The sequence below is a fragment of the Leptidea sinapis genome, chromosome 2 (genome assembly GCF_905404315.1).
Source record: "Leptidea sinapis chromosome 2, ilLepSina1.1, whole genome shotgun sequence".
In the NCBI taxonomy this organism is placed as follows: Eukaryota; Metazoa; Arthropoda; class Insecta; order Lepidoptera; family Pieridae; genus Leptidea; species Leptidea sinapis.
Window position 1 is genome coordinate 1,259,164 of NC_066266.1, and position 13,916 is coordinate 1,273,079.

The following is a 13,916-nucleotide window of genomic DNA, read 5'->3' on the forward strand; positions in this document are numbered from 1 at the left end:
AACCATGTGGTGTCGTGGGACACCGGATAGGAATGAAGTTCCTTATCATAAAAATATTTTACTGATTTACTAAAAAAAATGGGCAGTTTCCACTTTCAAATAAAAAAAAATGTGTGGATACTTATGTATGCACGCAAGAAGTTATACTTCTTTGGCGTGACAAAACAAAAATGATTTATTCGTCGTGCTATTCTACGTTTGTAGAATGAACTATATAGTAAAAATCGTGAAATAGATTATTAAATATTAACGAATACGGCTGTATTGTCTTGAACCCTTGGCCTGTCCCAATAATGGATGAAGAAACCAAAAAAAAAATAATATCGCAAACGTCAGAAAATTTCACTTTTATTTTTAGATGTCGTTGTGGGCGCGCAATGTATAATAAATAGTCAATGAAGTTTATCTTCAATAACATCAAAAAGGTACTGTAAACGTTATTATTTTTAATTTAATTGTATTATATAATTTTACTTTATACATATATTATTGTAATTTACACTGAGTGTATACCTTTTAATAAAGATATATTATTATTATTATTATGTATTGCTTGATCAAATTACATTGTACGTTGTGTTTAAATTCTCTTTGGTCCTATTCCTAGGCTGTGCATGATGGTAAACACATAATATAGTGATTACATCGATATTAATTTCACGTCTTCTGTCCATACAGTTCGTAAATTATTTGTATGTAAGTTTAGTGAATTATATATAGTCATAATAATTATATTTCTTAGTCAATGGTTAAATAATTTAATACCATTTTATTTAACCATTACTTTGTGAAAATTATTAAAGCATGTGGTAGATACCTGTAATTGTTTGTTACATTAAGTACACTATATTTAGTGTGTATTATAACTATATAACGCATCAATGTAAACAAATGTTGGTATTTCTAAATAAATAAATGTAATTTTGCAGTTATAAACCTATTTAAATATTCGTTTATTGTATTTTGGTTTGATTTGGCCTTGTTACTAATGCTCTAAAACTAAATAAATAAAATAACCAATCAATGTAATTTGTCAAAAATGTGTCAAACGTCAATAATTGTTACTTGTCAATTATTTATATATAAATAACAATATTGTCGCCAAGCAAGATTCGACGTACATGTAGAGAGTGACGTTCCGGACGTTTTTTCCCGGTAAGGGCAATGATATTTAAAAGTATAGATAGGTTACGTAGACAACATTCGGTGTTTGAAACTGATACACTAACGCACACATGAATTATTTAACATTGCAATAGCACACTACATTACGATTACACGTCAAAGAAGAATAGTAAATGCAATTATCGCAAGCGAAAAAGAGATAACTCTAATTTGTTAATTGCTTCGTATTTGTATAGAAAAAATACATTTCATTTATCAGATATGATTTTTTACCGTGCACTGTGATTTATGCCTAAATTACGATTCATTCATGAGTTTATGTAGTAAAAGCTTTAAAGTAGTAAAACTGCATTGAACTTAGGTAGATAATGTTTCATTGTTTTTATAAAAAAAATATTTAATATTTATTACTTATAATATATAGCCATGATATCAATTATTTATACATAAAATAATAAAAAACATACAGACACCAAAACAAAACCGAAATCTACAGTAAAGGTCCCATTTTTACAATATTAGTAACGACGGCTCCCAAAAAGTTTTAAGATTACAATTATTATTTTTCGTATCTTATATTATTTATGAATGTCTTTTTTTTGAGGGTTTATTACAATAAGGTAATGTGAGAAGAAGAAAATGATCCATTGATTCTTCTGCTGTTAGCAGGGGATATACTGAAAGGGACAGTGTTACTGAAAAAACTCCTACGTAAACAAATAGCACTCACTGTCTACATCCGCTACCTACCTTAAAACTTGTTTTAGTAGTTTGATAATTCAGCTACCAATATACGCACTTGTTTATTAAAAATGATTACATTCGTATTATATTCACTGCAACAACGACTTGTTTATATCATTTCCTAAAATATTCTACCTCGATCATCCCGCAACAGACAGCATCAATATTTTGTCATCTATGATCGGCTTGGCGGCGATCGGCGTTGTCATGGCGACATATTTATTTTATTAGATAAATAATGAAATCAAATAAAATGTTATAATTCATGATTTCTTAACTGTGGTATGTAATTTTATGATTTTTTTTACTTTCGTAATTAATGCATCTTCCCATAACACAAGACGGCATTTTAATGTAGTACCTATATCAAATTGTAAGCAATTCTGTCAACAACAAACGCGTGGGTACCGTTTTCGTATCGAGAGAGCGACTACGACCAAATGAACCAATTGACTCAATTTAGGCGATTGATTTTCGGCGCGCTAGTGACATATCTACCTCTTTTAATACAATAACATCATTGGGTAAGGGTACCATCCGCATCGTCCCATAAGGAACTTCGTTCCAAAAAACCGAAAGTAAAAATAAAATAATTCTTCAAAGCTTTTACAATTACTTTCGTTATGAATGATCTCCAAGGGGATGAGGTATCTCGAAAAGAAAATAGTAACTTTAAAAGCTTACTTCCTTACTCGTCTGTCTGTGGGTAGAGCCAGTCTTCGGAAAACATTCTGCATTGAAATGGGCAATGAGTAACAATTACCATCAGCTGAACGTCCTGCGCGTCTCGTACCTTATTATCATAAGAAAAATCATCAACAGTTGAAATTGACGTTCAAATGGTACTTCCCAATAAAAAAAATGAAGTTGACGAGGTCGTTTTAAAATATTCAATAAAAAATTTAATTAATTTGTAGATACTCGTCTGAACAGTCGCATCTGAAATAGCTTCCCACTTTTAAGTCTGTCATCTCGAAAATCATTTTTGTTTGTAATTACAATTGGCAAAGCTCGGGTCTTATTTTATATGTCTTAAAATGTTTTATATGTTTCAAATAAATACATAAAATCTATCTCTTCATGTACGTGATCTGCTTCTTTTTCTGATTATAAATTTTATGTCGTAAATAATGGGTCAAGAACAAGTCTTTTCGCATATTATATTATGCTTCTAATAAAATCTCTTTTTACGGGAACTATTAGACGCTTGTGTGCGTGGCATCTTGACACTCAATGACATCTTTCAAATTTTGTAACATACGCTTCGTTTTATTTTATATTGAAATTAATAAAATACAAAATAATTACTGATGAATGTGTGAGCCCCAATGGTATATATACAATAAAGAGGTAGATGGGCTAAATGTTGCACTAGGGCGCGCAAAATGTTGCAGACAAATTCAGACAATTGTCGTAATTTCATTTAGTCGGCTAATAGCGGCGAGCTAAGCGGAACATTTTCGTGGCGTGACAATAATAATCTAAAATGCCAACCTGTGTGTTAAAAAAATGTAAAAACTATGTTTGCAAGATATATAAGAGTGAAGGTATTTCATACCATATGAAATTATATAAAAGAACGTCGTATTTGTATTTTATCACGATTTCATTTCTTATTTACAAATAAATCTCGAATTATTAACGTGGTGGTTCGAGCAGGACAGCGAATATGATGTCAACTGCAGCGCGACAAGGACAAATAGTATGTTCCATAGCTTAATCAACCAGAAGTGAAATCGTAGGCAGAATACATAGCGTTCGTAACCGCTTGATTGCGGAATTTGAGTTTTCTTGTTAGTTAGTGAGCGTCTTTCTTAAATAATATTATGATGATTATAATAAGTTCTGGCTTTCAAAGTCTTATAATAAAGGTGGTATAGAATGAGATTAGTAATAGCAGGCTATTTGATATTTTATTGGTACTTAATCTTGGAATGTATGTAACGTATCAGGAGGTCTACTCGCAAAATCGACGACACATTTGGAACGATACGATAATACTCAGAATATACCGCAACTACCCTGTCTGATGCGGGATAATCTAGGTAGTATATTTTAGGACAATTTAGGAAATGTTGTAAAAAAGGCGTTGTTGCAGTGAATGTAATACGAAATTTAATATTTTTTAATAAACAAGTGCGTATAGCTGAACCATCAAACTACAAAATCAAGTTTTAGGGTAGGTAGCGGACGCAGACAGTAAGTGATATCTGCTTGCGTAGGAGTTTTTTCAGTAACACTGCCCTTTCGGTATATCCCTTGCTAACTGCAGGAGAATCAATGGATCATTTTCTGTTTCTCCCATTATCTTATTGTAATAAACCCTCAACAAAAATACATTCATAAATAATGTAATATACAAGAAATAATAATTGTAAACTTAAAACTTTTTGGAAGTCGTCGTTAGTAAAATTGTAAAAATGGAACCCTTACTGTTAATACATTTCGGTTTTGTTTTGATATGTCTGTATGTTTTTTATTATTCTATGTACAAATAATTTATATTATTAATATGGCTATATATTATCATCAATATTATTATTATTTTTAAATCACTAATAACACATAATTTACCTAATTTAAATGGAGTTTTACTACTTTATAACTTTTATTACATGAACTCATGAATTAATCGTATTTTAGGCATAAATCACGGTGTACGGTAAAAAATCATATCTGGTGAATGATTCTGTGTTTTTGCTATGCAAATACGAAGCAATTAGCAAATTAAACTTATCTCTTTTTCACTTGCGATAATTGCATTTATTATATTATCCTTCTTTGACGTGTAATCGTAATGTAGTGTGCTATTGCATTGTTAAATTATTAATGTGTGTGTTTATGTATCATTTACAAACACCGAATGATGTCTAGGTAACCTATCTATACTTTTAAATATCATTGGTGAGCCCAGTGTCTTTCTTATTTCTTGTGGAATTATTTTTAGAAAGTTTTACTACGCAACCCGACATTTAAGTTTCGATTATGTATTAACAAAGTTTAACAGAACATGTGAAATATTAACGTCACACATTGTTCGAGACTGGCTTGAGTAGTATTAGTTGCCGCACTTTGTGACTACGCCTGCGCAGCGCAGACCAATCTTTAATCTAAGACATATACTTACTAAAATTGGATTGTAAAATGTTGCCTACAGCTGTTTTTCATTTAGGAATTTCTCTTGTAATCGAGTATATTTAAAAATGATTTAAAACTAAGATCGTTTAGATAGACTATGACAGCTGTAAAAATTTTGATAAAAATTGAGTTTGGAGTTACCCTCTATTTTGATCAATGCACGCACACTAACACAAAGTGTCATACAAATGGCGAGTTTAAGACGTAGCTTGTCACGCATACTAAACTATTAAAACTGGCCTGTTTTTATCGGTTGTCTAACAGCTAGAGACTATCTAGATAGGTATATAAATTCTCTAAGATTTAATTATTCTTCTTTTGTTGTATTTTGTTTCGGCTTTTGTTTTGATAACATATTAAGTATAAATTTTAATTAACATATTGGAGGTAAGTGTAATGTGTATTTAGATTATGGTTGAGTTGTACCAACTAACTTTAACAATAACAAATATGTTAAAGTACCGATTAAGCAAAAACAGAGTTGCACCATTTAACAATTTTTAGATAACGTCATAACTTTAACAGGTGTTACTTTAGTTAATTGAACATTTCCGCGCTCAATAATGCCGCGGGGCGATCCGCTTGCTGTCGGTTTTTGAGACCGCATCAAAGAAACTTCCTTCGTCCGCTCCCGCGCAGTTGGGACGGTTGCAGTTTTGGTGATTTGATAATGAAATTGAAATGATACTCGAAAAAGGTATTGCAGACTAATATAGGCATCTCCAGGTGCCAGAAATTTTGAGGTGATAAGTCCAAGCACTTATTAAAAGAACTAATTAATTATAAAACTTGTAGAATTGCAATAATTAGATCAACAATTATTGTTTCATTGTTCCTTGTTCTTGTAAAGAAATAATGTTATATGTGTTATAAATAAAAAAATTAAATTAAGATAATAAAGAGTCACGAATCTAAACAAAATCTATCCTACCTCTCAATTTGGATCAAACTGCACTCAGTGTGCAAATTTTATTTAAATCGGTTCATAGTTATGATGTTCATATCGGACAAAAAACGTAACACTAAATTTTAAAATATAAAAAATGTCGGGCATGGGTTATTGTTACTTTTGGGCCTTGGCAAAGTGAAAGTTTATATAGAGAAGAAGTGCATAAACTTAAAAAACGAATAGCTTTGTACATGTACGAGGGCTGCACTAAAAGTATCGGGAATGGAATATTTCTACCGTTCCTGTCATATTAAAATATTTTTAATTGAAAACTCCTTGGTTTAAAAAATCGAAAAGGTACCATTAATTTATTAAAAAAAAAAATCTCGATCTTGTCACAAGGTCTTTTCAAATTTGTTTAGTCGTTGAGAAAATGGAATTGACTCGAGGAAATTCTAGAGCTAGATGATTTATTATGACTTTCGAAGTGGTTAAACACAAAAACAGTGTGTTGACCGGATGATTTCTGCATTTGGTGATGAAGCCCCATCCAAAATCACAATTTATCCCTGGTTTGCTGAATTTCTACGTGGACGTGTCAAGCTCAGTGATGATCCCCGTCAAGGTCATCGAAAAACTACAGTCACCAAAGAAAACGTTGATGCTGTGCGTAAGCTGATTGAGGAAGATCGACATGTGACATACCGCGAAATTCAGGCAACTTTAGACATTGGCATGAGTCAAATACTAATATCTTGCAAGAACAATTAGGTTTTAAAAGTTGTTTTCCTGATGGATACCGCATTTGCTCTATGAAGAGCAAAAAGCGGCTCGCGTTACTTGTTGTGTCAGAACTCTGGAAAGATTCCACGCAGGATCCTCAAATGCTGTATACAACATCGTATCAGGTGACGAATCCTAGATATACGCGTACGAACCCGAAACAAAAAACCAGTCACGAGTTTGGGTGTTCGAAAATGAGCCAACAAAAGTTGTTCGTTCACGGAGAGTTGCAAAAAAATGGTGGCCACGTTTGTCTCCAAAACCGGCCATGTTGCTGTTAGAGCAAAGAAGTACATTTGTTCATTAACTGGCTGGTATGAATCATGACGCATGTTTATTATCAAACTCCTAACAGGTTATGGGCCCAGCACGTTCATTAAAGAGTGCAGATGCAGTAAAAGCGCTAGAGTGTGCGTAAGTATATGTGAGCCGTGATGAAAAATAAAGAGAAGAACAGTAATACCTACGAGCTTCCTACACAGAGTACACACAGAGATATGACGGCTTCTACGAGTGCGGCCGGTTCAGGTCTTCCAGCGATAGAGAAATTAAGTGGAAACAGCAACTACTACAGTTGGAAATTCGATGTTGAGTGCATACTAGTACACGATGGCTTATGGAAGTACGTGGAAAGTGATGGAGACGCGGTTGCTAAACGGGGTGATCAACGGGCACGCACCAAGATCTGCCTACTGATAGAGAGCTAGTGTAAGGTACACGTTCGCAAAGCGACGGCGTATGCTACCTGGAACAATTTAAAAATCGCTTACGAGGACAAGGGTATCAACAACAGATGCAGACTGTTGTTGCGCAATCAAGGGTATCGCAGGCCCAAGTTCGGCACTTACTACTACTAACTATCATAAGAAGTTTGTTCAGAGGAATAAGCAAAAGAAGACGGTGAAGTGCTTTATTTGCGAGGGACGGCATATGGCGACGGCACTGAGCACTGGGAATCAAGAGAAATCTCATATCGATGAATGGATTCTAGATTCTGGAGCGTCAGCACATATGAGCTATAGAAAGGACTGGATGAGCGATTTTGTAAAGATTGACAAGAAGGTGGAAGTATGCTGTGCAAATGGTGGTAAAGTATATGGAGAAGGTTTTGAAAATGTAGAGAATGCTGCGCTTGACGTCATTGTCAAGACTGTCATGTATATACCAGATCTTTCTTCTAACTTGTTGAGTGTAAGTTGCATTGTAAATAAGGATAAGGTTGTCGTTTTTTCTAAAAATGGTTGTAAGATTAATAATTAAAGGTTAAAGCGAGAGTCGGCGCATTCCTGAAGGACCATGGAATTAAGCATTAACAATTGCTTATACGCCCGAACAAAACGGAGTAGCCGAACGTGCGAATCGCACGATAGCAGAGAAGGCAAGATCGATGCTACAGGAAGCTGGACTACCTACTCGGTACTGGGCAGAGGCGATCAATACCGCAGTCTACTTGAAGAATAGGAGCCCAACTTTAGCTGTAAGAGAGATGACGCCAGAAGAGGCATGGACAGGACAAAAATCGGTCCTTAGTCATCTCAAATTCTTCGGATGTAAGGCGTACATGCACATTCCAGATGATTCCAGAAAAGCTTGGAGATGATTTTCGTGGGTTACTGTGAACAGTCAAAAGGATATAGACTCATTGATCCTTCAAAAGATCAACTTCACAGAGCTCGAGACGTGGTATTTTTCGAGAACCAAATGTATCAGAAGACTGCTGATCCTGAAGCGAACAAGGCAAAAGCAACAATTGAACTAGATACAGAAGATCAACAGCACAATGAACCTGGAGACATGCGATACAGGAGGAGCTTGATGCTTTAAAGGAAAATGAGACATGGGTTCTTGTGAAATCTGACCAAGCGAGAAATGTTGTTGACTGCAAATGGTTATTTAAAGTCAAAAAGGAGGCCGGGAATAAAACTCGGTACAAGGTTCGATTGGTCGCGCGAGGGTTCAGACAGCGAAAAGGGATTGACTATGATGAAACCTTTTCACCCGTGGTCCGGCATAGCTCTGAGACTTCTTATTGCGTTGGCAGCGTGCCTCGGTCTGCAGATTGACCATATGGATGTCAAAACAGCATTCTTAAATGGAAGCATAAGTGAAAAAGTCTATATGCGACAGCCACCTCACTTTGAAGAAAAGGGAAAAGAAGACTATGTGTGTTTAATAAAGAAATCTCTTTACGGTCTTAAACAAGCCCCTCGGTTGCTTAACCTAATCCTGTGTATACATGAGGAAACGTGATAAAGAAATGATAATACTGGCTATCTACGTTGATGATATCCTCATTTTATACAACAATGAAAAGGAAATGATAAAGGTTAAGGACGAACTTATAATTTGAGATGAAAGATTTAGGTAAGGCAGAGCTCTTTCTTGGAATGAGAAGTAAGCAAGAGAACGGTACTATTAAAATCGATCAGGAGGAGTATATTGAGAAAATTCTTCGCAGATTTAAAATGGAGAACTGTAAACCAGTGAGTACACCAGGAGTTGCAGGGCAGCGTTTCGAAAATCCAAAAGAGTCACCTGTACCTGACGACAGTATACCCTAAAGAGAGCTGATAGGATCATTGATGTATGTTGCTGTGTGTACAAGGCCTGACATTTCCCACGCAACAAACTTCATGAGTCAAATTTGTAATAATTATGAAGAAATTCACTGGGTTGCAACGAAAAGGATTCTGAGATACCTTAAAGGATCAAAGAGTATGGGACTAGTATACTCTAAGGACACATGTCAAGAAACTGAAGGCTTTGCTGATGCAGATCATGGACGTAATCTTGTTGACAGAAAGTCATATTCAGGAAATGTGTTCAAGATGGCAATGGAGCCATTTCATGGCAAAGCTCCGAACAGGAGTATAGCACTATCGACAGCAGTAGCTGAATACATAATATTATTCGAGGCTGCGAAAGAGGCCATATTCCTCCGAAGATTTTTAAAACAAATCACAGATAATAATGGTGTGCTAGCATTTGTTTGCCATAGGTCGTTTCTTAACTCCGTAAAGAGAACTGCAACCGCCGCATCATCCTCCATCACGACAATGCGAGTTCTCACACCGCGCACAGAACAAAAGAGTTTTTAGAGCAAGAAAACATAGAATTATTAAACCTCCCGCCGTACAGCCCCGACCTAAGCCCTGATGATTTCTATACTTTCCCTAAAATAAAGAATAAATTGCGTGGTCAGAGATTTTCATCACCTGAAGAAGTTGTGGACACCTACAAAACGGCCATTTTGGAGACCCCAACTTCCGAATGCAATGGTTGCTTCAATGATTGGTTCCATCGTATGGAAAACTGTGTCAAATTTGGCGCAGAATATTTCGAAAAGCAATAAATACATTTTTAAATAGTAATGTTGTGTCACTTCCTTGTTTCCCGATACTTTTAGTGCAGCCCTCGTATTACAGATTAAAAAATCATTGTTTACATTTTTTAAACAACGTCAATCAATAGCTAATAATAGCTGTACTATTTTACTCTGTGTTTACAAATTAAATAAACGTTATTAATGTTATAAAAAATTACGAGTTACTACCTTTCGAATAACGACTATTTATAATGTAAATTATAATAATTTCACATTCGAATTTCGAATGTGTAATTTCACATTCATTTTATATTTATAGTAGGTACCTACTGCCATTTCTCTGCAAATCTATTTATAACCACAAATTTCGATCAAGGAGCTCATCAAATATATTATCATCATAAAGATACGAGATTATACTATAACAGGCGTATTAGCCATTGATGACGTAATATTAAGTGCACTTTCAAATGCCATACAATATTATACACGTTACGACGTAACTATGGCATTCTGAAGTGCTGCAAAAACATATGAGAACGTCCGTACCTATATAATTATATGTTGCGATGTGTAGGTACTTATTATACTTGTCGATACTAGCTACTTATCAGCTGCAAGGATATTTGTACAGTTTTTATGTTTAACAGAAACATAAATGAACGAAAACTCTGTCTAATAGACGCGTAGGCAGTTTTGCTTCAGATAATTTTGGAGTGTGACTGTGACTAGTTTTATCTATTTTGTCCATTGCGTGAATGGGCACAAACTATAGCACTAACTTCGGCGGCTGCACTAGCGCAAATCACTTCTTAGGACTCCTACTCACACACACAGTTTAGGCCTGCGTTTGCCCGGGTCGTAAGAAGAAGGGGGAGCGTGCCAGACCCATGAGTGTCATAAGACGCGATTAAGATTGTAAATTAAGGAGAATCAATAATGAGCACATGTATCTGATAAATACTACCGTATTTCAAGGAAAGTTTGCCCGGGTCGTAAGAAGAAGGGGGAGCGTGCCAGACCCATGAGTGTCATAAGACGCGATTAAGATTGTAAATTAAGGAGAAACAATAATGAGCACATGTATCTGATAAATACTACCGTATTTCAAGGAAAGTTTGCCCGGGTCGTAAGAAGAAGGGGGAGGGTGCCAGACCCATGAGTGTCATAAGACGCGATTAAGATTGTAAATTAAGGAGAATCAATAATGAGCACATGTATCTGATAAATACTACCGTATTTCAAGGAAAGTACGAACAGGCCATGCCCGACTAGCATGGCCTGTTCGTGTGTATTAGTAGCACATAGGTAGGTTTTCACCCATGACCAACTGTGTCACAGTTGAAGAATCTCTTTCCGAGCTCTCGGTTGAGCCGCTCGTCTTTACCTGGCAGAGCACAGTGCTGCCACTAGACGCACGGCGCCGCAAAGGCAAGCAAGGAAAAAACATCAGGTTATCGGCAACTAATGCATTGCACACTCGGGACATGTAAAATATGCCGCTGAGTTTTCTGCTCCCGTTCTTCTCTGGTCTGAGGCGTACTATTTCAAATGGGTGGTAGATTCTGTGAGTGAGCGATCAATGAGTGATTTAAATCCTATTCCTAATTAGAATATAAGTAACTAATAATAATGGCAGTCATCACGTAAAAAGGTAAAAGTTTACACAAATTTCTAGGGTATAACGTTTTCATCCAGTACCAATAATGAAGGTTAGATCTCATCCACAAAAGTAAACTTAATACTCAAGGAACAAAACAATAAGTATGTACTAAAAACTAGCGAATTTGATGACTTTCTTTAATTGCTGACAGATTACACCATAAGTTTGATCTGGAAGCACACCCAAATAAAATATATTGGTTCACAAACAACTAAGATCCGAGATAACAAACATACAAAATACAAGTATTACATACTCCTTTTTTTAAGTCAGATTAAAACGAGCCACCCGCCTATAAAGGTGCCAATGACAGTAACACTTGACCTCTAGGCATCAATCTATGTAGCACATAAATCATAACCGATGGCAAGATGTATAGTATGGTCGAACCACAGCTGTTGTGCAGATGGTTAAAAAAATATGATCCTTTAAAAATAGCAAAAAATCAAACACAAAAAGGTAATATTTGTAATCCTATATTACTTATATTACATGTAATAATAGTGTGTTTTATGATTATGTTGAGGCATACAGTAAGGCAGATTTATAAGGAATATTCTACTCATCTGTAAAGTTTAGACTGACTTTTTTAGAGAACACATATCACAAAAAATTGCAGTTATAAGACTATGAGATATACCTAAGAGATGTGTTTCAAAATCGGTAATTAAGTAAAATAATTTTATTTATCATACATTCTTTTTATTAATAAAATGATGTTTAGCAAATGTTTGGGCAACAAGCAATGGAAACACTAATGTAGCATCTGCATACAATTTCACTGGTGTTGCATTTGGTCGGATTTTGCCCCAAGAGACTGCCTCATCAGGCCTTGCCCCAGAATCGCTGCCATCAAACTCACTTGCTGTATTCACATAAACAGCATAATCCGCACCATTTCTCATTAGATTTGCATTATTTATATGATGTTTTATAACTCCTCCCCCTAATATTATTACTCCTGTATTGTTTGCTTTTACAGCCATTGTATTCAACCTTCTTAGGTCCCCTAATATGTCAATAACAAATCCAGGTCGTTTATATGAGTGGAAATACATCATATCGCCAAGAGAACCATCAGTTAATGCTGGACTAAATATTGGAATATTATTCCGCCAAGCCCAATAGCATACAGAACTCTCATTATTAATTTTTTCTCCTAACCTAGCTATAATTTTAGATGGTGTCCAGATCACTCCTTCATTTAGCTGTTCATCTAACATTTCATTAAGTAATGGAGTTACCCATTCTTCAAATAAGCAATAATTATCATTAGGTACTAAGAGATTGCCAATCCTATTGATTCCTCTTGTCCGTAAAACTTTTCCATTCAAATTAAAATCTCCAACATATGTTGGTGCTAAACATTTAATGAAATCTTCCTCAACTCCACCTGCAGTGGTAACTATGCAATCTACCAGCTTATTTTTCACTAAAAATCTGATAGTGTCACGAAGACCAGATGATATCATGTTAGAGGTATAACCTAAGAATATAGTACAGTTTGTCTTCTTTTTAATAAAGATATCTTCTTCGTATGCATCACTTGTTTCTTCACTGAGAGCCACCGAACGGCATTTGAGCATTTTATTGATTTCCAACACGCACTTTCCGAAGTTCGTTGCTTGGAACCCGGAGCGTGCATAGCTTTCAAGAATTTTATTGTAATCTGTTCCACTTTCCCAGTCGTATCCTGCCACCGTAGGTGTTTCTGCTGGAAGATCTTGACTCTGAACTAGTACCGCATTCAACGCAATATCGGGAGCAAGAGATTTTTGTTTTTCAGTAGGTATTGAATCCATGATGACTTAAATACTTTTTACTTTACAGTATTAATATTTGGCAATATTATTTTATTGGAATTTAGTACAAATATATGTGTATATATTGCATTAATTATTATAAACAGATCTCTGTTAATATTTAATTAATGTGACAATGACAAGACGACACAGCTATAATTTGACATCTGAAATCTGAATGACAGCTTTCGGCTGCCATCACAAAGTTAGATAGATACACGCTCTCATGACTTGTGACCTACTTTGAGATTAGGGGTATGTTCCGATATGCACTGCGACCACTGTAAGGTATGACATCAATTTAGTATACTGTGAAGCCGTTCCTTTATAGCCAGTTAGTTATACAGGATACTATTTAAAACGGAACGCAATCCCGTATACTGTCAGCCGTATTTTTTGACGCAACATTCAAATGAGTGTATTAAAGTTTTCTAGTTCATTAATAAA

At 35.2% G+C, this 13,916-nt stretch overlaps 1 protein-coding gene across 1 annotated transcript; it reads right to left on the reverse strand.

The window, feature by feature from the left end:
• Positions 1-12,127: 12,127 nt before the first annotated feature.
• LOC126972346 (probable deoxyhypusine synthase) lies at positions 12,128-13,628 on the reverse strand. The gene has a single exon (XM_050819033.1). The coding sequence runs from the start codon at positions 13,467-13,469 to the stop codon at positions 12,357-12,359; it is 1,113 nt and encodes a 370-aa protein (XP_050674990.1). The 5' UTR covers positions 13,470-13,628; the 3' UTR covers positions 12,128-12,356.
• Between the last annotated feature and the right edge of the window lie 288 nt (positions 13,629-13,916).

What these genes read in the sequence shown, in the direction of transcription:
- LOC126972346 (XM_050819033.1), bottom strand. Translation starts at nt 13,469, where the DNA reads ATGGATTCAATACCTACTGAAAAACAAAAATCTCTTGCTCCCGATATT.